We start from the raw sequence: 27,701 nt of genomic DNA on the forward strand, positions 1-27,701 counted from the left end.
ATCTGACCATATGGTCATTCTAAAAGCTATTGTATTGTAATACAAAAGATGGTAGAGTGTTTGCCTGCTTTGATGATTTCCAAAAGGCTTTTGAATCTTAGATGCTGTTATTCACCCAGGGATAAAACTTAAGCTATTGGGTATAGTTAAAGAATAGGGTAGCAGATCTCTTTAGAACTAAAGTTGGAGTAAAACAGGGAGACAATTTGAGTCCAAATTTGTTCAAAACTTTCATAAATGAACTTTCTGATTGTTTTAAAAGTTTCCCTGTTGTTAATTCACGACCCGACCATTCTTTACTATATATGCTGACGATATTGTCATTTTTTCATCTTCGGCAAAAGGACTTCAGAGTAAACTTGATGTACTTATCGTTAAGATTTGTGTTTGAAAATTAATCCCACTAAAACCAAGGTGCTTTTTTTAACAAGGCAGGCAGACATATCAAACATGAATTTTATTTTAATAACATACTTATTGATTGTGCTAAACGTTGTAAATATTTTTGAATAACTTTTAGTGCATCTGGATATTTTTCCTTCACTCAGAGATAATTGTATAGTAAGGCATTAGAAGCCTACGCAAGGACTTTCTGTCACTGAATACAAGTTTAAAAAACAGCCTTCATGTAATTGAGCATACAATTATACCTATTCTCTTATATATTACTGAAATGTGCGGATATTTCAAACCTTTCAAAAAAATTAAAATCTATAACTACAACTATAGATCAGGCTTATCCGAAGCCTCTTTCAGAAAGACTCCACATTAAGTTTTGTAAACATTTACTTGGTGTTACCAAAAGAGCAACACATTTCGATACTCTTTCTGAACTCGGTTGATTCTCTCTGCATTTTGACATTGCAAAGTCTATGATCAGAAACAGGCACAGGCTTGAAAATTTGGGATCATCTTTCCACTTACAGAGGAGCTTGCACATCGTATCTTTCTAGCTACGCCCCTGGCAAACAATTAAAGGAACAGAGTCGTTCCATGCCATGTATAATAAGCAATTTTATAGTTCAGTGTCACCCAGCTATTCGCGCTTTCTTGATAATGATCAAATTGCAAACAACAACATATATAAAGGTACAAATGATAAAAGACGAATTTGCACCTCAATCTAGACAAGATAAAGAGAAAGAATTAACCGTTCCTAATGCAATTCTATGAACAGTACTGTACAGGAGGTATATCCAGAGCCCTTTAAAATTACGTTCTCTAAGACACAAATTCTAGACTAGAACTTACTTTTAACAATTGATTCAACCATTTAGACTTTTTGTGCTGTATTTTATCTGGGATATATATTCGACTAGAACGGACTTTTAACATTTGATTTAATCAGTGCTGTATTTTTTAATGAACATGGTATGTTTTATATTGTGCTGTCTTGAGTTTATTAAACCTTTTTTTTTAATTTTATGCCCCATTTAAGAACAGTCTGTGCGTCCGTTAGTCCCGCTTCAGGTTAAAGTTTTTGGTCGAGGTAGTTCTTGACGAAGTTGAAGTCCAATCCACTTGAAACTTAGGAAACATGTTCCCTATGATATGATCTTTCTACATTTAATTTGAAATTTTATCCCATTTTCACGGTCCACTGAACAAAGAAAATGATAGTGCAGATGTGGCATCTGTGTACTGGGGACACATTCTTGTTAAAATATTATTTGTTAGAATGGGTTAAAAATGTTTCTCTAAAATGGGCATTGATAAATTTAATTTTCTCTTGAATGGGTTAAAAATCTGGGCATATTTAGAGTCAAAACTATTACACGAGTCAAATATTCCTTCATAGTAAGATCCTTAATTTCTTTCTAAAGAATATTAAAGGGGTTAGCAATTTACATTGGTTACTATATGCTGATGATAATGTATTTATTTTAACTTCAGCAAAAGGACTTCAGTAAACAATATTCATACATATCTTGTAGCCATGATACTATTTAAAAGATTTTAAATCTGAATACACTCATACAATATAAACACAAACATTATTTTCAACGTGCATATGTATGTGATAGTTGCCGCAGTACATTTAAATCTACCTTGTAATATTACCATGGCTACAAAGTACTAATATTTGATTCAACGCGTGTAGCAGTGTAAAATATATACCAACAACATTCATACTTTCTAGGTTAACACAATGTTCATTTGCGACATCATGAATTAAGTTTTATTCCGTACCAATACTTAAACAAATATCAATGATATACCGCAAGATCGTCATGCAATCGATAAAAATAAAAACAACTCGTTAAAACACCAGGACTCCGAAACGCATTTGTGAATTTTCATTAATCATAAACGATCAAAAGCCGAATATTTGAAAGCCAATGGTTTATAATAACTGCAATAGATAATACTCAACCCTAACATAATATTTGGCTTAATGCGAGCTGATTAGTTGTCACTGTTACTCATAAATGATGGTCGTTCGGAATATATAAAAAATGTATGTTTGATAATACTTCAACTTAATTTCTGCATACCATTATCAGAGTAACAAATTAAATAAAATTGTTTTTAGTAAACTTTTATTATTATGTGCACAGTGCTTTTTAAAAAAGATTGATAAAAGTTCGTCTAAATACTTGAGTTATGGTCATCTTTCAAAGTTACGACCAACTTGTGTCGGTTACGACCATCATCAAAAATACTATATTTGACATTACGACCATCTGAATTTAAAGTTACGACAATCATGCTCGAATTTTTGAATGACTAATCTACGAAAATTGGAATGATATTATGTGTTAAATTTAGTTTCAATAACAACGCACTCACAATAAGCACAGTATATGAGATAAGCGGTTTGACTCAAATGAACCTTTTAATGTACAAAAAACGGAAAAGAAAACCTTATCCCCAGAGTTGTCTCCCATATTCAGATGGTCGTAACTTGAAGTTACGACCATCCGCTTACCACCAATGCTTGTGGATAGATTTTTCCGTTCAAGGCAGCCAGGAGTGCGTTTTGGATAAACGAGACCCACCAGTGGCGCTTGAATAAAAAAAAATGAAAGCTAAATCAAGGCCAATCGGTGTGTTCAAATTTCTTAAAGTACCAGTTATGTAAGTTAAAATGCAGCAACACATGTCAACGATCAGTATTATAGTAGGTTAAACATTGTTTACAACTTAATAGCATGACATAGTTTTAATAAAGCAATGCATACGGAAAGAAAAAAAGAAAATAGAAAAATCTTGACACAAATTCTAAAAGAAACAAAACGTGCATAGAATGCTAAAATGGCATGCTAATCATGACTGATACATATTTGTATTATTATTATGATAGTCGTAATCATTGATATGTTTATCAATATTGTAATAATTATCATTGTTCTCATTTTATTATTTCATATATATTATTATATTTGTAATAATTTTATTATCATCATAAGTATTTCTAATTATAAGTATTATAACTTTTATAATCAAGATGATTGTTTAGAACGCTAAATTTCTGCAATCGTATAGTGATAGAAACGCAGTGTCATTGTCGGTCAGACATTGTTGGCTTACATACAAAAACTTGATTATAAGTGTACGGATATCTTTGAAATTGTTCCACAAGGTTCTATACCAGAAGGAAGGTTAGGGTTGATTATGGGTGTTGTTGTATTTTTAATGGTTTAGAAAAAAAGGGGTTAATAGAAAGGTTTCTTTTGTTTCGGGACAATAACTTGTGTACTTTTGCGTTTCTTTATTTAATTGTTCCTTCACTCCAAAAAGAAAATTATAATTTCTTTAGAATTATGATAAAACCGTATAGGAATAGGGGGACAAAAAGGTGTAAATGAATTAAGAATATTTTCAAGATAATAACTTGTGTATAAGTCTATGGATCAATATGAAATTGCACAATAAAGTTCCATACCACAGAAGGAAGATTGACATTGATTTTTGGGGGTTAACCGTTTATTAAAATGGGTCTAAAAACAATACTTGTCTTATACATGGTATACATTTCTTTACCAATTTCGATTTGGTTTAATTCAATGTCTTGAATTTTTAGGGTTCTGCGTTTTATGCTGAATCTAACTATTTATTTAGATGAAGGATTTTAGGACCCGTTTTTAAATTTGTCAATACTGAGGTCCAAAGGGATCAAAATATTACATCACAAAATGTTGAACAATTCAAACAACAAAAAAACAGGAAGGGAGCAGCACAACATAATAACATACTATAACAAATCAGTCGAAAAAAAACATAAATATTCCATTAAAAAACATGAACCAAAGATTCAATATAATGTTAAAAAAAAACGCAAATTAAGGTTTGATAAGACAACATTTTGAACCCTGAAAATATGAAAATAACAAAAAAAATATAATCAAATTATCAAAATCATTCCTTATAAACACAGAAGACTTGATAGTGTCAGATATCAGTATTTATACATTTTAATGACAGAAACTGCTGACATTTCCGGAAAACCTGAGTTGATCCCGGATTTTGATTGTGTTTTTGTTTTTCTCAATCTCTTGTTTTCTGTGTATTGAAATTGACTTGTAGACTGTTTTTTTTTCGCTTTCATTTTTGCCATGGATAATCTGTATTTATTGGACTTTTGGTTACTGATTAATTGTCCCTTTGTACTTTCCAAATTCCTTTCCATATGGCTACAAGCGTAAGTTGTTGCATTTAATAAAGACCTACAAAAAAGCCTCTGGTATGATCTTTTAATTTATATTAAGGTATGAACCAAAGCCGTACCCAATTTAGATCATAAAGTACAAAGATGTTACATTTTTTCGTTGAATTGTTAATGAACTATTGAGGTTACCGCTATGTATCAAATAAGAGCTTATAACGACTAGCTGCCACTAATGGTCCCCTCTAGACTGACAAAACCACAAACTAATACATGTAAACTAAGTAAAAGTAGTAAAAATACAAAGTCAATATATCTACCAAAACTGAGTGGAAGTGGAAAAATAATCTCTAATACAACGACACATATCATTGATCTACCAATAGCGGTTCCCCATAAACTGACATAATCAAGTATACAGGCCGCCGCCAACGATGTCAAAACAGCCCCTTAGTCTCGTTTCTCGACGCGAGATCATAAAAAATGGCCCCCAAAAACGTATTAATAATTCGTACTAAATAACTATCCTCATAGCCTTTGTAACATACCAGGAAAGTCGCCTCTAAAAACCTCAATATAATAATAATAATTTCTGAAAGATCCAAAGAACGCCCACAGTTTACAACTCTTAATTGTCAAGCTGCTGTTCAATATTATCAGAGAACAAGGTAATGAAAATATTTGTTAGATGAACATACGGACAAAGTGATCGCAGTACAGTACAACCTTCTGGCGTGTTGGTCTTAAAAAAATATAACACAATAGAAAAGTAAAAAAATTAAAGGGGCACTAGCTGTCAAATTCATGGTCACCGATTTGACTCAAATTCTCATATATGATTTATAACAATGTAAAACATTTATCCAAACTATCAAAAGTCTAAAATAAACAGTTTACAGAGCATGGGGTAGATAATATATAGGTTCGTTTCGTGTGTATTTAAGTCCAGACGCCATCTAATTAACTATCAATTTGACCTCAGATGACCATATAAGCGATGTAAACATAAATAAAGATAGTCTATGAATAGATTAAACCAACACGTGCAATTGGATTTTTATAGGTCTGTTTGATTTTATTTCATACATATGAAAATATATGTTTCTCATTGCTTTTAACCGTATAAGAATGATTTTATGTGCATCGAATTAGTAATCAAATGATTTACCGTAGTTTCATTTTCATTGTTGACATTCTTTTTCTTAAAATAACCAGTACACGTACAATGCATGCGTTGTCAATCTCTAGCTAGGGTTTAAATTGAAGTTCACATGAATACGGATTTAAAGAGGTCGACTCATTCCCTTGCAAGTGAATAACTAATTATCAATGTTTCTTAGCGTAATTTGACAAAATCGAACCTTTTTGGCTGCAAAAAGCGAATTGTTATTTCACTATTTCACTTTCAGTATTGATTGAACAAAAAAAATCAAACTTTAGATTTTTTATATATCTCGTAGCTAGTGCTCTTTAAAGAGTGAAACGTAATAAAAAAGGTTAACATAAATTATATGAAAATATGAAGCCGGTAGAGTATATAAAATAAAAATTAAAACTCTATGTATATCGAATATAATACATCAAAATGATCATGTTACTTGGTAATTAACAGTAAGTCTATTATTAATTATCTGGTCGTGTATATCCTAAGTAGTTTTCTCTGCTTTTAAAAGTAACCACATCCTGTTTTCTCATTCTGCCAACAAAAATCTCATATTTCTAGTTTACTTCTTGCCACGTGAGAGAAAGACTTTTCAAACATCACTTTCAGTCTATATACTAGTATATGAATGGCTGCTGTTTCTTCTTCTAGAAATCTCCTCCTCCACCGCCGCCACCATCCCCACTGCCTCCTCCGAAAAATCCACCACCACCACCTCCACCTCCGCTACTTGACGAATGAAAATAACTGTGATGTCCTCGACTTCGACCCCCTCGGGAACCACCGCCACCACCGGAGCAACATCCACACCAAATACAACAAAAACAAGCTATAATTCCTACACCTGATAAAGAACCTATCACGATCCCTGCTATAGCACCCGCACTTAAGCTGTTATCTTTGATGTGTTCACAGTTACCACGTTCAAATATAGTTCTAAAACAATAAAATATATAATCTCAGCATGTGTTCGATATTGATACATTACAATCGAAAACGCCATACAAATATTCAGGATTTTCTTAAATAAGTCTTTGATTAATAGGACAAGTGTTTGTTTTTGTTCATTAAATCCTTTCCGGATACGAATTTAGTGGAATTAACGAACGACGATTTTATAGTGTCATCGATTGTCTAGGGAGAAGATTTACCTGTTTACTGATACATTACTTATGTGTCTATCGCTCAAATCTGGAACCACGGCAATGGTTGTCTTATGACATGTGTAAGTCTCAAGTCAGAAATCTCGTGAATGGTTGTCTTATGTCATGTGTTTTTGATTGTCTTATGACATGTGTCTGTTACAAGTCAGTAATCTTGTGAATGGTTGTCTTTTGTCATGTGTCTGTGAGGAATATCGTCAGTTGTTGTTCTGTTCCAAGGTCAGAAATCTCTTCAATATTTGTCTTAGGTCTTGTGTTTGTCCCAAGTCAGAAATCTTGTCAATTTTGTCTTGTGTCATGCGTCTTTCCAAAGTTATAAATAAATCTCGACAATGGTTGTCTTCTGTCTTGTGTCTATCCCAAATCAGGAATTTCGTCAATGGTTGTCTTATGTCATGTGCCTGTCCAAGGTCACAAATCTCGTCAATGGTATGTCATGTGTCTGTCTCAAGTTAAGACTCGTCAACGGTTGGTTTATGTCATGTGTCTGTCCCAAGTGAGGAATCTCGTCAATGTTTGTCTTATGTCATGTGTCTGTCCCAAATTAGGAATATCGTCAATGGTTGTCTTATGTCATGTGTCTGTCCTAAGCTAGGAATCTCGTCAGTGGTTAGCTTATGTCCTGTGTCTGTTCAAAGTCAGGAATCGCGTCTATGGTTGGCATATGTCACGTGTCTGTCCCGGGTCAGGAATCTCGTCAATGGTTGTCTTATGTCACGTGTTTGTCCCAAGTCAGGAGTATAATCAATGGTTGGTTTTCCCTAGGTTTGTCCCAAGTCAGAAATCTCGGCAATGGTTGTCGTATGCGACTGTCATGTGTCTGTCCCGAGTCATGAATATCGTCATTGGTTGTCTATTGTGATGTGTCTATCCGAAGTCAGAAGTGGTTTTCTTTTATTATGTGTATGTCCCAAGTCAGGAATCTTGTATAGTTTTCACTTACTTGTAATGATCTATCATTTCATCTAATGCGCTACTATATATAGGATAACTATTGATTAAAGATACGCAAACAACAGAACATCAGGATTGTGTGTATACCTAAACACCGAAGAAACAACAATTTAAACATGTTTAATAAGACAGGTACACAGCGTTTAATAAGTCAGGGATTATAGTGGTAAATTTGAGAAAGGGTCAATTCCCCTTGAATTAATTTCATATCAGGACCAATTACCCCTAATTCTACATCAGGGACAATTGATTCCCCCTAACTCCACATCAGGGCCAATTCCCCCTAATCCCACATAAGGGCCATTTAAAAAAGGGTCTCAATCTTTGTAAACATTCAGTGTTACAGCTTCATGTGCAATCTATGAGGTTCTAACACCATTATGGCGCATTTCTGAAAACTGGAATTTTAATCGATTATGAAAATTTAAAATATTTTCCCAAAAAATAATGAGATAGTAAACCAAACCAAAATTCTATTGAAAATATTTTTTTTATACAATTCATGTATGTCAACAATGTCCTTCAATCGATGCACAATTGTACGAAAACTGATATTTAGAATCAAAATGGTCTCTAAACCAATAAGTTAGCATTGAATAACATGTGATGCACAATCGTTGAAAAGTGTCTGTGAAATATCAGCATGTTTCAACACATTCTTCTTGTAATGTTTACAAATTTTCATGTTTCGGAGTGGTTACTCGAATAGAAAATTAACATTAAGAACTAGTTTATTGTACAACAAAGTTTATATAGTGAAAAAAAAATGATAAAAAATTAAAAAAAATGCATATGGCGGACAAATATTTTGACCTGACTGTTTTTGTTTGCATTAGGTGTACGTTTGATATGACTGTTTTGTTTTGGTTATGTATAATGATTAACTTTTTTTTTCATCAGAACGTTATCTATGAATAACGTTTTGTATTGTAGACAACACAGATATGAAATAATAAGGATCAAATCACACAGCATTGACAAATTTTCTTTTGGAAAAAAATACATGTACTATGAATTGGACAAGGAGAGGTAGAACATGTGGTATGGGCTTTACTCATAGTTGAAGGCCGTCTGGTGACTTATAACTGTTATTTTTGTGACATTTGGTCTCTTGTTGAGATTTGTCTCATAAGCAATCATACCACTTCGCCTTTATTTAAAATCATAATTTATGATTTAGATGGTACAGAGTCAAACAAATCATAAAGGCGTCATGAAAACGTTCGAATGTTCCCATTTAAAGGATATTTGATTAAAATATCGTGCAAGCCATGTATTATGGAAACACAATCCTTAGAACGTAGTATCAACTGCAAATAGCAATTCGAAGAATGAAATTAATATCAACAGAGCCATGTTTTAGTTAATTTTAGATAAATTATTTTTTTACATTTTTGGCGGCCATTTTGAAATTTCCGCCATTTAATTTTATTTTTAAAGTTTTAAATACCGCCACGACTTACTTTAAACGTTAAATCACATTTGTTATGCTTTAAAAATATTAGATTTGAATATTATTTGCTGTAATTTAAAACTGGTAACTGATATTTTGACTGATTGGCAGCCATCTTGAAAATGGCCGCCATATTGGATTTTTCAGGTGGGTCCATAGCTTAAATTGACAACCATATATAGATCTACCATTGTGCAAAGTTTCATGCTTTTATCATCAAACCCACAATTCTTTTGACAAAATGCACGAATCAGCTGGACTATTTTAGGTGTAATTTACGTGTTTTAATAATAACTAACTGTGTTTGTGATACTTCGTGCAGTTTATGAATTTTTAAGTGTCTACATGTGACACAAATTAGCCTTAGTTCCCTGTGACTTTAAATATTGCGCTCTCACCACCATTCTTTCCTACAGAGACAGTTTTAGCTATTTCAAACCTGTAATTAAAAGTGGGCAAACCAGAACATTTTTACGTCCAGGCTGAAGGGGGATGTTAAATGCATAGACTATATATGTTGGACACCAAGATCTCTCACTCTGCTTTACAACCACTAGGTCGATGCCACTGCTGGTGAAGTTTTCTCCCCGAGGGTATCACCAGCCCAGTAGTCAGCACCTCTGTGTTGACAATAATTATCTTTGATATAGTCATTATTATAAATTAACTGATTACAAAATTTGAATTTTCGAAATATTAAGGCTTTTCTACCCAGGAATATATTAACTTAGCTGTATTTGGCAAAACTTTTTGGAATTTTGGGTCCTCAATGCTCTTCAACTTCGTATTTTATTTGGCCTTTATAACCTTTTTTGATTCGAGCGTCATTGATGAATCTTTTGTAGACGAAACGCGAGTCTGACGTATACATAATTTTAATCCTTGTATCTATGATGAGTTTATCTGCATGCAAATGGCGTTCATTTGACTATGAGGTGAATGACATCAGTCCCGTCCCGTCCTATCGGGTCTAATTGGGTGGATTAACGGATGTGTAACCTCAACTGAACGTCCAGCGGAACATATTTCATACATATTCACGTTCGCTTTGCTGAAAGAGGGATGTACAAATAGTCACTTCGAATTTGGGACTTTAAAAATTAATAAAATCTGGAATGTTATGCGCTCAGTAAAACCTGTACCATGTGCCTGTACCAAGTGAAGGATATAGCAGTCAAGAACCAACCAATTCACCGTTTGCAAACTAACGTATGCTGGGTAATATTTTCAAAAAACGTACAACAAACTGTTGGTTGAAGATCTATACAACCATAGTAGACAGAGAGATTATGTTATTTTCGTTTTGGTGTTCAAACAGTTTAAGTATCCATAATCCTTTAGAATCTGCATCGGTGAATATTTCCTATCAAATTGTTTGATGAAATATTTCTAAGTACATAAGGGCATTATTTTTCTCCTTCTTAACTTTGAGTTAATTAATCCCTATGACAACCATACCTACAGAAGTTTTACATTTTACATACAACTAGAGTCTCCTGGAAGTATGAATAGCTCACTTGGATGTATACAATAGAAAATGCAAGCTTTTAGATCAAAGTAATTTATATGGTTAGTACCTTTTACCAAAAATATCTGAATGGTTTGTTTTCTTCTGTTCCTAAATAAAAATTAAAACGCAATTTCTAATATCTCTAGGTATGTACGAGCATTTATTTTATTCTTTACTTTCAATTGTTTACTCCCTATTCTGAATATTACAACAATAATAATAAAAAGTTTATTCGATTAGTACCAAAGTAATAAGACATTGTAAGAAACTTCTAACGAACACTTCTGTATGGTTTGTTTCCATTTCTATTCTTCTAATCTTATATAGAAATTAAAACGTAATTAACCATGGCGTTTTAATATAAATGTTGAGCTCAAGTGACCTCTATCAAGTTTCGTGCCACTAGTTCATTAATTCTTGAAAGGAAGATCGTTAAAAATTGGACCAATAGACCACATTGGACTTTTCATCAAGACGCAAGTAACCACATTTATGAAGTACCAGTTTAAAGAACATTTCTGCATCATTTGATTCACTTCATCTGTTCAAAAAGAATTTTTCAATAGGGTGTCAATGCATATATGACATCCATCGGAGGCCATATCGATTTTCCGATCGGCCTCAAATTGAAAACAGTTGTTGAGCACAGGAACATATTTTGAAAGTTTGGTTCCATTCTGTTCAGTAGTTATCAAGAAGATCAAAATATAAAATAGCTATTCTTCAGCCGACGGACGACAAAAGCACACATACAGCCTGTGGCCAAGTGAGCAAAAAAAACCCAAATAGCTTCATTTTTTCTTACCTTTCGATCGTCACGTGATACAAATATAACTACATTGTTGTCACATTCCTCAAAGTCCCAATTCACTCTTAGATAGTATGCAAAACTTTGTGCTGCAGCTTTGGCATCAGATCTGTAATAGCACAAACTTAAATAACTTGTCTTGAAGTAGAAAATAAAGTAATTGGAAATTTTTAAATTGGTACGTGAGTTTAATGTCAATGATGAAGCCAAAGTACCATAAAATTTCGCTTCATACATTTCTTCATTTTTTGTAAGAACTCAAGAGATAATTCCTTCCAGAAATTTTGAATTTAAATTTCCAGTTTTTTGCAGACAAGCTTATGCAAAGCTGATCTTAGATAGATGGTTTTTAGCGTTTATGAATAGACACTGTGTTTTTTTTTGCTCTCAAAAGTCATATTTTCGGCGTTACAAATTGTTGAACTGGATAAAAGTTCAGTAAAAAATCTCCAATTCACTTTAATGCAAATCTATGTCTTGAATTAAATTTATACCAGATTTATCTTTAGAAATCAAAAGCTTTCATATATCATTCATTAAAGTACAAATGTAGTCCCATATTTTGCAACAATTAAAACATAGGGTCATGCGGCATTTTTTGGCATTTACATGGCCTTGTTTACAAACACTGTAGATTCGCACTTAATTCATATACTGACCACCATTACTTTTCAACCCTGTAGTAAAAAATCAAATGCATTCAGCATTCATTTTTTTTCAAACTTTAGTTTTGATCCATCAAGCAAAAAATATTTATTACAAACATTATCTACCAATCAGAAGAGCACAGGACTTCAGTGATATACAGAAAGCTCTCCCTCAAATGGGCGGTCCCTGATGACGTATATTTATTACTGAATTTAACCCTATAGAGTATGATGTACATTTTTGCTATCTATTTCATATTTAGTACAAACCCAAAATAACTCATAGACGGAACCAGAGCAACCGCGATGTTGTAACCATCTGGATAGGAACATTCTGAACAGCTACATGTACCAGATCTTGACACTCTCTCTATAAGCTCGTCTAACTCATCACCTGAAAGATTTACAATTTTCATAAATAAGAGAAAAAAAAAAATTAGATTATCATAAAGTTAAATGCTGTTGTTTCAATCTTGATCTAATTGAATGAACATTGGGCCATTCCAGTTAATTTCTGACAGGTGGGGATGGATGGGAAGATTTTTTTTGATACGTATCAGAAAAAAAGATCATGAAAAACTACCTTTCAGATAAAAAAAAATTAAGACCTATCAGATGAAGAGTTCCTGTTCATGTTGGGTGGATGGGCTTTCATGGAAAAAAATGACCTATCAGATTCTTTTACTGCAAGAATTGTACCCATCAGAATTTTAAAAACAATACCAGATAATGCATGATACGAAACTGTCTACATTTCAAAGCAACCATCAGATCTGACATAGGCATTTTTGTTACCCCCAAGATGTAATCATTTTTAATTATTTACTGCTGCCAAGACACTCAGAAGTTTTTTGCGATAAGTGTACCTGTCAGATGAAAAAACCCAAAATTTCACCCCTAAGATGTATAAATTTTACACCCCTCAGAAAGGACCATCCATCCCCCTTTAGCAGATATTAACTGGAATGGTCCATTTCGTTCTAGTTGCTTAACTCTTTCACTTTTCGGTACAAAAAAATAATAACTTTGGCCGACATTTGACCATTCCTAGTTATTTTAGTTTTTCTGTTAACATTTTGTACTAATATAGCATATAGCAATTTAAGAAACAGTTCGTATTATCTAACTGTTTACAGGGGTGGATCCAGGATTTTTTTTTTAAAAGGGGGCATAATTCCATAGAACGGAAGATATACTGCCGAGCTCAAAATTTACACTCAACACCTGAAAAAGTAATTAAGTGGTAAATTGCAGTTTTTATCTTTTTGTTGTAATAAAATTTTCGATATAACTGTTTACTTTGAAAATAAATAAATATAAGAGATGTCATAAGGTTTGTTTGATCATAAGCTAATTAATTGTTTGTGTGTACGCAGGCCATAGATCATCTTCGATAGCCAAGGGTTACGATCCACTCCCGTTCTCCTCTTGAAGAGAACGGGAGTTGATCGTAACCCATGGCTAGCGAAGATGGCCATAGATTAGAACTACATAATTGTTGATTTTTCTCAAGATCGATGTTTTCATAATTATCATATCAGCATACAGTAAATGTTATTAAGAGGTGGTTGCTATGGACACACGTACGTTTACATTATTAACAATTATGGACAGATGACATCCACAGATGTGGATGATTAACTAAGAAATGCGTAAAATAACAATAAACCTTTTAAAAAATGGATACATGTACTTACACGCTTTAGGGCTTGTACATGTATCACTAGTTTTATACTATTCAATGTACATGCTGTTCGTTCAGTGGTAACCTTTCTATGGTCATTCATTTAAAAAAAAGTAGTTAAATTTCATATCTCATTAAAAGCATAAGAATGTTATACTTCAAACTGTACCCAACATTGGACGTTCGAAACTCGATCCACCTCTCGGCACGTAACATGGGATTGGTCAAAATTCTTTAAAAAAATGTCACCGTAAAGGTTTTTTGAATTAAATAAAACTACAATGTCTGGAATATGAAAAATGCACATTAAACAAAATTTGATATCGAATAATTTTATCATATTTGAACACTTAGTTTAATAAAAATCAATACATACATGTATACCTGACTGTCTTGATAGAATATGACTCGGGTCACAAATCCATGACTTTTTACAATTCCTCCCACATTTATCTATGTTAATCTGAGGGTTCGGAAAATCCTCTTTCCGCCAACTATCCTTATGTGATGTATCCGGAACACAGGGCGGCGGTGAAGATGCAGCTTCACTTACATCAATGACGTAGAGAGCAAGAAGAAATATTAATCGTGAAATGTCCATTTCATGTACAAAGGTTAGGTACATGGATCACCTGTGAAGGCTAACATATTTATTGATATTTTTAGAACTGACCACAATGCGTGAACTCTTTACATGTATGATCTATACTCACCACCAAGATAACAACGCTGCTATAAAGTTTGAAGTAAGTTTTCATCTTTTTGATAAGGGAAATTGATTTAATGGAAAATGACATTTTTCTTTATTTGGCAACATTTCAAAAAATTTATTTTCGTTTTTTTACCCTTATGATAGAAATTTGTAATTGACAATCAAAATATATTTTACTATCAATTTCTTTCTTTCTTTTTTTTACAGTGCTCACTTGCTAGAGAGCATTCCAATAGGAAATCGTAATGAACCTTTTTTTTTACCAATGTGCGTGTGTTTGGTGTTCAGTTAAAGAGTTTCATAGAGTGTCGCAAATAAAAGTATCATCAATTTAAGATGCTGTTGCAGAAAATAACTGACGGTTCTGAAACATAAAATTATGAGACGACGAAAATATTAACATGCTGTCGTCCTGAACATGCATGAATATTTGCCACTGGACGTTAAGCAACCAACAATCAATCAACCTTAACATGCTGTTATTTTCATTTTTCCAATTAGTTTCAGTTGTGAAAAAGTGAAGTCTGCTGACTAACTGAGACCTAAAAAGTTGCAAACCGTATGTTTTTGTACTTACTAAGAAATATTACAGCTGTTCTGTTTGTGAAAAACGAAACAAAAACGAAAAAGTGAATACCTTTATGATTTTCAAAATCTCCGTAGAGGCATCAAATAATATGACTTGAGTATCATTCTGTATTTATGATGCAGATAGCTATATATAAATACAAATTTACTATTCTTTTTTTTTTTTTTTAATTTACGCGATTTTTAGATTGACTTCACTATGGTCGTAAAGTGTTCTATGGTATCGATTTCGGCGAGCCTGGCGAGTATTAATGAAAAAACCTTATGACGATAGCAAAACAGGACAAAGTAAATTGTTTCTTTTTATTTTTTCAAACTTTTAATTTAGGTTGATTTTCGTGGTTTTATTATGTAACGAGTCAACAGAGATTTACTAAAAAATTTAAAACTGTATTTCAGTATTCCAATGGAAGTACTATAGCATAAATCCTCCAGGATACAGTATTCCAATGGAAGTACTATAGCATAAATCCTCCAGGATACAGTATTCCAATGGAAGTACTATAGCATAAATCCTCCAGGATACAGTATTCCAATGGAAGTACTATAGCATAAATCCTCCAGGATACAGTATTCCAATGGAAGTACTATAGCATAAATCCTCCAGGATACAGTATTCCAATGGCAGTACTATAGCATAAATCCTCCAGGATACAGTATTCCAATGGAAGTACTATAGCATAAATCCTCCAGGATACAGTATTCCAATGGCAGTACTATAGCATAAATCCTCCAGGATACAGTATTCCAATGGCAGTACTATAGCATAAATCCTCCAGGATACAGTATTCCAATGGAAGTACTATAGCATAAATCCTCCAGGATACAGTATTCCAATGGAAGTACTATAGCATAAATCCTCCAGGATACTTTTAGTCCTTAGTATTTCAGTATTCCAATGGAAGTACTATAGCATAAATCCTCCAGGATACTTGTAGTCCTTAGTATTTCAGTATTCCAATGGAAGTACTAGTACTATAGCATAAATCCTCCAGGATACTTGTAGTCCTTAGTATTTCAGTATTCCAATGGAAGTACTATAGCATAAATCCTCCAGGATACTTGTAGTCCTTAGTATTTCAGTATTCCAATGGAAGTACTATAGCATAAATCCTCCAGGATACTTGTAGTCCTTAGTATTTCAGTATTCCAATGGAAGTACTATAGCATAAATCCTCCAGGATACTTGTAGTCCTTAGTATTTCAGTATTCCAATGGAAGTACTATAGCGTAAATCCTCCAGGATACTTGTAGTCCTTAGTATTTCAGTATTCCAATGGAAGTACTATAGCGTAAATCCTCCAGGATACTTGTAGTCCTTAGTATTTCAGTATTCCAATGGAAGTACTATAGCGTAAATCCTCCAGGATACTTGTAGTCCTTAGTATTTCAGTATTCCAATGGAAGTACTATAGCGTAAATCCTCCAGGATACTTGTAGTCCTTAGTATTTCAGTATTCCAATGGAAGTACTATAGCGTAAATCCTCCAGGATACTTGTAGTCCTTAGTATTTCAGTATTCCAATGGAAGTACTATAGCATAAATCCTCCAGGATACTTGTAGTCCTTAGTATTTCAGTATTCCAATGGAAGTACTATAGCATAAATCCTCCAGGATACTTGTAGTCCTTAGTATTTCAGTATTCCAATGGAAGTACTATAGCGTAAATCCTCCAGGATACTTGTAGTCCTTAGTATTTCAGTATTCCAATGGAAGTACTATAGCGTAAATCCTCCAGGATACTTGTAGTCCTTAGTATTTCAGTATTCCAATGGAAGTACTATAGCATAAATCCTCCAGGATACTTGTAGTCCTTAGTATTTCAGTATTCCAATGGAAGTACTATAGCGTAAATCCTCCAGGATACTTGTAGTCCTTAGTATTTCAGTATTCCAATGGAAGTACTATAGCGTAAATCCTCCAGGATACTTGTAGTCCTTAGTATTTCAGTATTCCAATGGAAGTACTATAGCATAAATCCTCCAGGATACTTGTAGTCCTTAGTATTTCAGTATTCCAATGGAAGTACTATAGCATAAATCCTCCAGAATACTTGTAGTCCTTAGTATTTCAGTATTCCAATGGAAGTACTATAGCGTAAATCCTCCAGGATACTTGTAGTCCTTAGTATTTCAGTATTCCAATGGAAGTACTATAGCGTAAATCCTCCAGGATACTTGTAGTCCTTAGTATTTCAGTATTCCAATGGAAGTACTATAGCATAAATCCTCCAGGATACTTGTAGTCCTTAGTATTTCAGTATTCCAATGGAAGTACTATAGCATAAATCCTCCAGGATACTTGTAGTCCTTAGTATTTCAGTATTCCAATGGAAGTACTATAGCATAAATACTCCAGGATACTTATAGTCCTTAAAGTTTTATTTATCGTTAAATACTATTTGTAAGCGACGAAAACATGAAATCAATTTTCAAAATACTAATTATTCTAATTTAAATGTAAATCTTTATTATTGTCATTTAGCTAAATAAGTTTATTATAATAGTGATAATGATAATAAAATTTAGCGTGGCTTTCATTTAGATGTTTAGTATATCTTATAAATTTAAATCACTCTCTATAAACTTTTAAAGTCTATTTACAAATAAATGTACAAGTACCTAGTATATGTAGTCGATTTAGTTTTCATTTATAAAGGCAGATTAAAATATGTACCTAGACTGTACTAGGTCTTAATACATTTCTTTTATTTTTATTTTAAAGTCTTTCAAAAGATTTAACTTCAATATTGATAATTTCCTCAGGCAAAGATTACCTTAGACGGATTTGGCTATTTTTTTTTAGTTTTTTTTGTTATAGAGTTTTTCAACTCTTTCGGTACTTATACATCCTCGGCTTTCAAATATTCGGCTTTGAGAGTTGCTGATGAAAGTAAATCCAGAAAAGCGCCTCGAACGCATGCAATTATTTAACGTGTTGTTTTCATCCCCCCCCCCCCCCCCCCCCGTGTTTATGTAATATATTTAAAAGTAATGCGTTTATTGAACTTTCGATAAACAAAATTTGAAACTTTAATTCAAATTAAATAAATTTTAAATATTAAAAAGAAATGCATTATATCTACTGAATACAAGATTAGCCCTCTATGAATACACTGTGACAAATTATTAAAATCGATAAATATTTTGATTTTAATAATTATCAATAATATTTGCACAAGAAACCCGTTGTGCGTGTTTTTTTCCTCACCAGAATACAATTGCGAAATCGCGCGCACACATGAATTTGAATATTATTTATGGAAAGCCTCAGCTGTTATATATTAGAGATTTACATAACGTTATGCTGAAGCTTCCATTGTAAAGTTAATACAGCGTGATGATGAATTAAATCATCAAAATGAAAACTTTAAATAATAAAATGTTAAGTTGAATCTGCGTTGTGTTGACTTGCAACTTCAGGTGTTGATGTTGTGAAATCATCGTGGTAAGCCACGGCGTTATGATGATATGCTTATAACACGTAACGTTGAGTCAAAACTACATATTGTTAAGTTGACATTGCACGATGTAAATAAACTTGATACTCGATAAAGCTAAGACGTACTCTTAGATTGCTAGGATAACAAATAAAACGAAAAGTTGAACTTTATGATGTTGACTTATTATTGATGAATGTAAAGTTTAGATATCACAACGTTATATCATTATAATGTCACGATAGGCTTATCATAATGTACGTAGACTTCAAACTACACGATGTAAAGCTAAACTAGCATACTGTTATATTACTTTAATGTCACGATAAGCTAACCATACAATATGCTCACTAGAAATTACACGACGTACAGTTGAAAGTACGTGTTGTTGAGCTAGGATTGCACAATGTTAAATCAATATTATGTCACGATAAGCTAACCATACAATATGCTCACTAGAAATTACACGACGTACAGTTGAAAGTACGTGTTGTTGAGCTAGGATTGCACAATGTTAAATCAGTATTATGACATGATAAGCTACCAATGCAATATGCTCACTAGAAATTACACGACGCACAGTTGAAAGTACGTGTTGTTGAGCTAGGATTGCACAATGTTAAATCAGTATTGTGTCACGATAAGCTAACCATACAATATGCTCACTAGAAATTACACCGACGTACAGTTGAAAGAACGTGTTGTTGAGCTAGGATTGCACAATGTTAAATCAATTTTACATCACGATAAGCTAACCATAAAATATGTTCACTAGAAATTACACGACGTACAGTTGAAAGTACGTGTTGTTGAGCTAGGATTGCACAATGTCAAATCAGTAGTATGTCACGATAAGCTAACCATACAATATGCTCACTAGAAATTACACGACGTACAGTTGAAAGTACGTGTAGTTGAGTTAGGATTGCACAATGTTAAAATCATTATTATGTCACGATAAGCTTACCACACAATATGCTCACTAGAAATTACACGACGTACAGTTGAAAGTCCGTGTTGTTGAGCTAGGATTGAAAATGTTAAGGTGGTATGGGAGTCTTAAAATAAAAATGATAGAATTTGTTCATACTTTGCCAAAACGTTGTATCTATTGATACATGTTGAAAAATATAATAAAAATGATAGGTCACCGCGCATTTTCTCAAGCTGCAGGACGGGACAAAATGACACATTTTGTATGGATTATACAGGAAAAAACACCATTTTGTGATTAGAAACTAAACAAAATGACAGAATTGTTAAATACTTCAGGAAAAGATAGCTTTCAGACACTGCTTTGAGAAAATCAAAAGAAAAGATAGGGTCACCGTACGTTTTTTCCGGCTAAAATATTGAAATAGGAAAATTCCATACAGAATCCTTCAGAAAATGCACTTTTTAAGAGTTACCTCCCCTTAAAATGCCAATTTTTTTAAAAAGATAAAAACAACCAAAAATAATTAACATTTGCAAAAATATCAATATTTAGAAGTTATATTCTTATAAATTGGTACTTTTAAATGAAAATGTACATTAAACATCTGCATTCCTGCATCAAATTTTGCTAACTTGATGTAAAATCTGGACCTTTGATTCTCTGTTTTTTACAATCCAAGATGGAGGAAGACACCCATACCACCTTAAATCAATATTATGTCACGATAAGCTAACCATACAATATGCTCACTAGAAATTACACGACGTACAGTTGAAAGTACGTGTTGTTGAGCTAGGATTGCACAATGTTATATCATTATTATGTCACGATAGGCTAATCAAACATAATTTTGACATGAAACGACACGAAGGTGGAAAAACGGTCCACTGATGTTGGATCTGAGGTATCTTGCAAATAGTGCCGCATATGCGTAGTAGTTATATGATATAAAAAGAGAATATATTCAAGATACATTATTCTATTTTCTTTTTACACTGTAACATTACGGTCCACGTAATATGATCATTTCAAAATTTGAAAAAGTTTTGAAATTTTGAAATTTTCACCAAATTATTAAAATTCTAAATATCGTTTTTAGATTTGATAGTTTAGATATTTGATCAACTTTTAAAGTACTCTTAACGTGCAGTTTTTGATTATTACGCTTTTGGAAAGTTTGATTTTTCAAAGTTTTTGAAGAAGATATCAAAATTAGAAAATGGGCGAAAAGAGGGGTACCTGTAAACTGCAAAACGGAATAAAAGCGGAACGAAACGAAACAAAATGAAATAAAGAGCTACGGTTACTTCAAAGTTAATGTATAAAATAAGTCAAAATGAAGGGAATTGTAAGCGGTGAAAAATTTGGTAACAAAATAGATGTTTCTTAAAAGCGGATAATTCGTGTTAAAACAAGAAGCACAGCTTTGATTATGATCATTCTTAATTAGGAATAAAAAGCACAAAATAATTTTCAATTGCAAAATAAACAATTTAAAGACGAAGTGGTTTTTTTTTAAAACAAATTGAACATTAACATGAGATAACAGTATCCTGAAATGTGTTTAGGTTTTGCAAATATGGATTTTATTTATTTAAACCGATTCTCTTTTAAAAAAAAATCTCTTATATAAGCTGAGCGTTTAAAATAATAGTTCAGAATTATTTTGTTTCCACAGCGCCCAACATTTAGGAGTAACAGTGAAAACTCGCCGTATGTTAAACAGATTTATACACGGTTGGTTATGTTTATATTTTCTTCTGCACTTTTGACATTTCAATAAAATTCCCTCAAATTTGATTTTTTTTTTGGCTCTATGACTTCTTCAACTGTGGTCGCTTTACCGGATAGCACGAACAGGCGACTAACGGATGGAAAAATTTTTACGTTAACAAAACTGTTATCCGTTGGGAGTCCGTTCCTATGATGTACAGTACTGACAAAATAAAACGGACGCGTAACGAAGGCACAACGGACACACACAGAATATGCAACGTTCGAGAAACGGAAACGTACAAGACAGAACGGATGTCAAACATACATCCAACGGACTAGTACCGCATACAACGTACACCAAACGGAAGCATATCGGATAAAATGGAAGAACACATGTAATATGCGAAAAAAAATGGAACGGGCGGCAATAATAATACTTGTAAATCGCATAAATATTCAAAAAGTTTCCGTTTAGCTGGTCTTGGTTTGTTTTTCAAAATGCCGCCAAAGGGTAGTGTCTTGCCTGAATAAGAGATTTTTTATAGTAAAGACGTGCTCTTACTTTAAGATCATTTATGATTAATAAGCATTCATGACACACAAGAAATCTGACACACCAATAATTGCCATTTCTGACGCGATATGCAATGTCATTTATCCGTTCATCATCCGTTTTCTCATGCGTTTATCGTAAAAATGGGGAGGGGTGTAATTTGTTTCATATCTTTTTTTCTTAAAATTTTCTCTTTTTCTATTGATTCATATTTCGTATTTGTATATGAAAGCAAACCAGATGCTCTGCTGGTCGCAGCTTTATACGACCGCCGCTGAGAGGTCGAAACCTGAACAGCTGGGGCAAGTATGGAGTCCGACACAACATTTAAGCTTGATCGATACAGCTCTGAATTTGAATTGTGATTAAATAATTGACACAACACAGAATGAATGTGGTCTAAGAACTTAAACTTAAAAACTTGAACATTTTAAATTAGACATTTACCTATTATGTTCCAATGTCCAAAATCTAAATACATGGTTAGATTCAGCATACATCATAGAACCCCAAGAATTCAATTTTGATGAAATCAAATAATGTTCAATTTTAGACCCTTTAGACCTCAATGTGGACCAATTTGATAACTGGGCCCAAATATTAAAAATCTAAATACATGGTTAGATTCAGCATATTGAAGAACCCCATATATTCATTTTTTGTTGAAATCAAACAAAGTTTAATTTTTGACCCTTTGGACCTTAATGTAGACCAATTTGAAAACGGGACAATACTGTGCAATTGAATATTTCTTGCTATTGCACAAAACTGTGCAATTGAAAATTTCTTGCTATTGCGCAATATTGTGCAATTAGATATTTCTTGCTATTGCGCAATACTGCGCAATTGAAGATTTCTTGCTATTGCACAATACTCAATTGAAGATTTCTTGCTATTGCGCAATACTGTGCAATTGAAAATTTCTTGCTTTTGCACAATACTGTGCAATTGAAGATTTCTTGCTATTGCGGAATACTGTGCAATTGAAAATTTCTTGCTATTGCGCAAAACTTAATATAATAATTTTGGACCCCGATTTGGACCAACTTGAAAACTTGGCCCATAATAAAAAAATCTAAGTACATGTTTAGATTCAGCATATCAAAGAACCACAAGAATTCAATTTTTGTTAAAATCAAGCTAAGTTTAATTTTGAACCCTTTGGACCTTAATGTAGACCAATTTGAAAACAGGACCAAAAATTAAGAATCTGAATACACGGTTAGATTTGGCATATCAATATCTGTATTATGCCACAATTGTATTTATGTTCATGTATATCCATACTCTCCTTAAGGAGGATAATAAATATATATAAATATATACATGTATATATAATTCATTTTTTGATGAAATTTAATTTTGGACATTTTTTGCCCCTAATTCGTTGGTATCAAAACTCCCAAAATCAATCCAAACCTTCCCTTTGTGGTCATAAACCTTGTGCTAAAATTTCATAGATTTCTATTAACTTTTACTGAAGTAATTGTGCAAAAACCAAGAAAAATGCTTATTTGGGACCTGTTTTTGACCTCTAATTCCTAAACTGTTGGGACTAAAACTTCCAAAATAAATCCCAAGCTTTCTTTTGTGGTCATAGACCTTATGTCAAAATTTCATAGATTTCTGTTTACGTATACTAAAGTTATTGCGCTATAGCATAGTATTGCGCTATAGCATAGTATTGCGCTATAGCATAGTATTGCGCTACATCATAGTATTGTGCATTAGCAAGAAATCTTCAATTGCACCGAATTGCGCAATAGCATTTACAGGGGTGGATCCAGCCGGTTCCAAACCCATGACAAAAAAGGGGGGGGGTCCAACTATATGTCCACATTTAAATGCATTGATCGTCAAAAAAAGGTGGGTTCCAACCCCCGGACCCCCCCCTTCTGGATCTGTCACATCCAAGACATCTTAATTTTCAATCTATTGTGCAATAGCTCAATATTGGACCAGGAAGAAATCTTGGATTGCACATTATTGCACAATATCAAAACAAAAAATCGATTGGAATTGAATACAAATATTTAAACCCATTTCAAATTTAAAAGATCTTTCACCACATTTATTATGTGTCAGAAGCCTATATTATGTCAAAAGTTTGATCACAATCAAATTTCAGACTATATCAAGCTTAAATAATGTGTCGAAACTTGCACCAACTGTTCAGGGTTCGACAACTGCGGTCGAATCAGGCTGAGCTCAGCGAAGCATTTTATTTAGTTATTTTAGCACAATCAACCTTGAGTAACGTACAAATACGCATCTATGTCCAGTCAGAATGGGGCGTGTAAAGAGAGTCAGTGCCACGATCTCTGCACAATGAATTTTGCCATTTTGGCCACACACCAAATGTGCTCTCAAAAAACCAGGGCAATGTAAAACGCTGAATTTTTAAGTAAAGCATTTACCTACGGAACGCTCAAAATATTCGAATATTTGAAAGCCAAGTAAATATAAGAACCAAAACAATTTAAGAGGTGTTTGACCAAATAGAAAGTTGAAATATCAAATTCCAACTAAGTAGATATAAGAAGATGTGGTATGAGTGTCAATGTGAAAACTCTCCATCACAATTACAATTTGTAAATGTAAACCATTATAGGTCAAAGTACGGTCGACAAAGTTAACGCGGAGCTTTTTCGCAGACAGAATAGGACCACTTTGCCCAAGGGAGTTGAAACCCATTTTTTTTTTAGTAAAACGACCTATTCTAAATTATTGATTGATGGTTGCCAGTGGCAAATATTACATGTATGTTCAAGATTATAACAAATTAACATGATATACAACAGGTAGAATAGGTAAGAGTCGTATATGCTACTGGAAAAAAGATGATATATTGAATAGGTACAGAAATCTTTCCTTGCAACGAGTCACTGCAGGGGTTCTTAACGTGAGGAGTACTTGGCCTGAAATTTGATTGTTGTGCGATAACTTAGAAATGGACAAATTACAAACACGGAACTAGCAAAAAACATCTGGTTCCCTTTATTGCCTTAACAGTGACAGTCCGTCGGAAGGGGACCATAAATTGCTGACCAGTGTTAAGAGAGAGCCAAATCTCTTGCATGTAAAAGACACCCTTAGATCTCAGAAAAGAGCATGGCAATGCCGCTTCAAGGCAGCCGACTCGCATCCGCAAAGTGGAAAGGGGTTAAATATAAAATTGTTTAAAATTTCAATTTTCAAAATGCCGACACCCACAAATAAATAGATGGGAGCTTAATGAACAGCGGCAACTATTACATAGATTTGCAAGCTGGGAAATATTTATGGTAAACGTTTATATGATACGAATGTATTGAGCTTTAAAATAAAACCAGAACGATTAGTTGAATGGTAACGTTTACTTTATTTGGCCTTTTTGATTATATTTGATTTGGTCTTTTTAATTTTATTTGTTTCGAGTGTGACTGGTTAGGTTTTTTTGTAGACGAAACGCGAGGCTGCTGCAAATACAAAATTTCCAACCTGGTGTCTATCTATGATAAGTTTATTTACATATATTAAAACAGTTTCCTGGCACCAAGCTACTAATATTTGATCTTTTAGTTACTCTAAGCGGCTAACACTGTAAAACAGATATCAACAACATCCAACATTCACGGCTAGCACTACGTTCATAGCGACACCATAGATTAAAAATTTCTTCCGTATCAATACTTTGAACTGAAATCAATGATACAAGGCAATATATTATCAACTGCCTGCCTCTGGTCTCATTCTATACATAAACTTTTGCAGCCCCTTTTTAATTTTGAAACTTTAAAAAATCAAACTTTTAAAAAGGCGAAATAATCAAAACTTTACGTTAAGTTTAGTACTTTTAAAGATTGATAAAAAATCTAAACTATAAAATCTAAAAACGATATTAACATTTTTAAAATTTCAAGTATTTGTTAAAAATTTAACTTGAAAAATTCAAAACTTTTTAAATTCCAAAATTCTACAATTGGAAAACTTTTCACTATTTTAAAATGATATACGGACCGTACTGTAACAGTGTAAATAGAAACTAGAATAATGTATTTTTAATTCATTCTCTTTTTATATCATATAACTACTACGGTACGCATATGCAGCACTATTTGTAAGATACCTCAGGTCCTACATCAGTGGTCCTTTTTTCCACCTTCGTGTCGTTTTGTGTCAAAATAATGTTTAATAAGCCTATCGTGACATAATTATGATATAACATTGTGCAATCCTAGCTCAACAACACGTACTTTCAACTGTACGTCGTATAATTTCTAGTGAGCATATTGCATTGGTAGCTTATCATGACATAATACTGATTTAACATTGTGCAATCCTAGCTCAACAACACGTACTTTCAACTGTACGTCGTGTAATTTCTAGTGAGCATATTGTATGGTTATCTTATCGTGACATAATATTGATTTAACATTGTGCAATCCTAGCTCAACAACACGTACTTTCAACTGTACGTCGTGTAATATCTAGTGAGAATATTGTATGGTTAGCTTATCGTGACATAATACTGATTTAACATTGTGCAATCCTAGCTCAACAACACGTACTTTCAACTGTACGTCGTGTAATTTCTAGTGAGAATATTGTATGGTTAGCTTATCGTGACATTATATTGATTTAACATTGTGCAATCCTAGCTCAACAACACGTACTTTCAACTGTACGTCGTGTAATATCTAGTGAGAATATTGTATGGTTAGCTTATTATGACATAATACTGATTTAACATTGTGCAATCCTAGCTCAACAACACGTACTTTCAACTGTACGTCGTGTAATATCTAGGGAAAATATTGTATGGTTAGCTTATCGTGGCATTAAAGTAATATAACAGTATGCTAGTTTAGCTTTACATAGTGTAGTTTAAAGACTACATACATTATGATAAACCTATCGTGACATTATAATGATATAACATAGTGATATTTAAGCTTTACATTTATTAATAATAAGTCAACATCATGACGTTCAACTTTTCGTGTCATTTGTTATCCTAACAGCCGAAGAGTACGTCTAAACATTATCCAGTATCAAGTTAACATCGTGTAATGTCAACTTAACAACATGTAGTTTCAACTCAACGTTACGTGTTATAAGCATATCATCATAACGCCGTGGCTCACCACGATCCTTTCACAACATCAACACTTGAAGTTGCAAGTCAACACAACGCAGATTCAACTTTGCATTTTATTATTTAAAGTTTTCATTTTGATGATTTAATTCATCATCACGCTGTTTTAACCTTACATTGTTAACTTCAGCATAACGTTATGGAAATCTCTAATATATGACAGCTGAGGCTTTCCATAATTATTTAAAAATTTAAATGTTCGCATTGTCAGCTGAAAAAAAGTAATGAATATTAGTGTCGAATGAAATACTGTGTGACTAAGGAAAGTGAAACAAATCAAAATTCATTTGAAAACTGTAACAGTTTGGGAACAGCCATAACATGCATAAGTTTTACAGAATCTGTTTGTTAATGCTCCGTACGGATGGAAAGTTTACTAAAAAAAATCTTCACAAATTTTAAGTAAGATACTTTTCACGAGTTAACTCAAATCACCTTAACATATCTTATTTTACTGCCGCCTTCATTGTCCAATATTCTGATTATCGACTGTTTGCATTTTACACGAAAGCAAATCTTAATCAAATAGTGAATCTTACATCCCAGTTCTATTGTTATAATTCATAGTTTCTATTTCTGAAACAAATGTTAATTGAATAGATCTATTGTTACGAATAACAACGGATTTTGA

General features: G+C 33.0%; 2 protein-coding genes across 2 annotated transcripts; both read right to left on the reverse strand.

Annotated features, from left to right (window-relative positions):
* Positions 1-6,164: 6,164 nt before the first annotated feature.
* LOC139498650 (uncharacterized) lies at positions 6,165-7,908 on the reverse strand. The gene is made up of 2 exons (XM_071287143.1): positions 7,875-7,908; positions 6,165-6,704 (listed from the first exon to the last, which is right to left on the reverse strand). The coding sequence occupies exons 1-2, from the start codon at positions 7,889-7,891 to the stop codon at positions 6,416-6,418; spliced, it is 306 nt and encodes a 101-aa protein (XP_071143244.1). The 5' UTR covers positions 7,892-7,908; the 3' UTR covers positions 6,165-6,415.
* Positions 7,909-9,701: 1,793 nt separating this feature from the next.
* On the reverse strand, positions 9,702-15,405 carry LOC139499268 (uncharacterized). Its single transcript, XM_071287940.1, has 5 exons — positions 14,372-15,405; positions 12,574-12,697; positions 11,654-11,765; positions 10,916-10,956; positions 9,702-9,777 (listed from the first exon to the last, which is right to left on the reverse strand). The coding sequence occupies exons 1-5, from the start codon at positions 14,610-14,612 to the stop codon at positions 9,702-9,704; spliced, it is 594 nt and encodes a 197-aa protein (XP_071144041.1). The 5' UTR covers positions 14,613-15,405.
* Positions 15,406-27,701: the final 12,296 nt, after the last annotated feature.

This window comes from Mytilus edulis, chromosome 12 (assembly GCF_963676685.1).
Source record: "Mytilus edulis chromosome 12, xbMytEdul2.2, whole genome shotgun sequence".
Taxonomy (NCBI): Eukaryota; Metazoa; Mollusca; class Bivalvia; order Mytilida; family Mytilidae; genus Mytilus; species Mytilus edulis.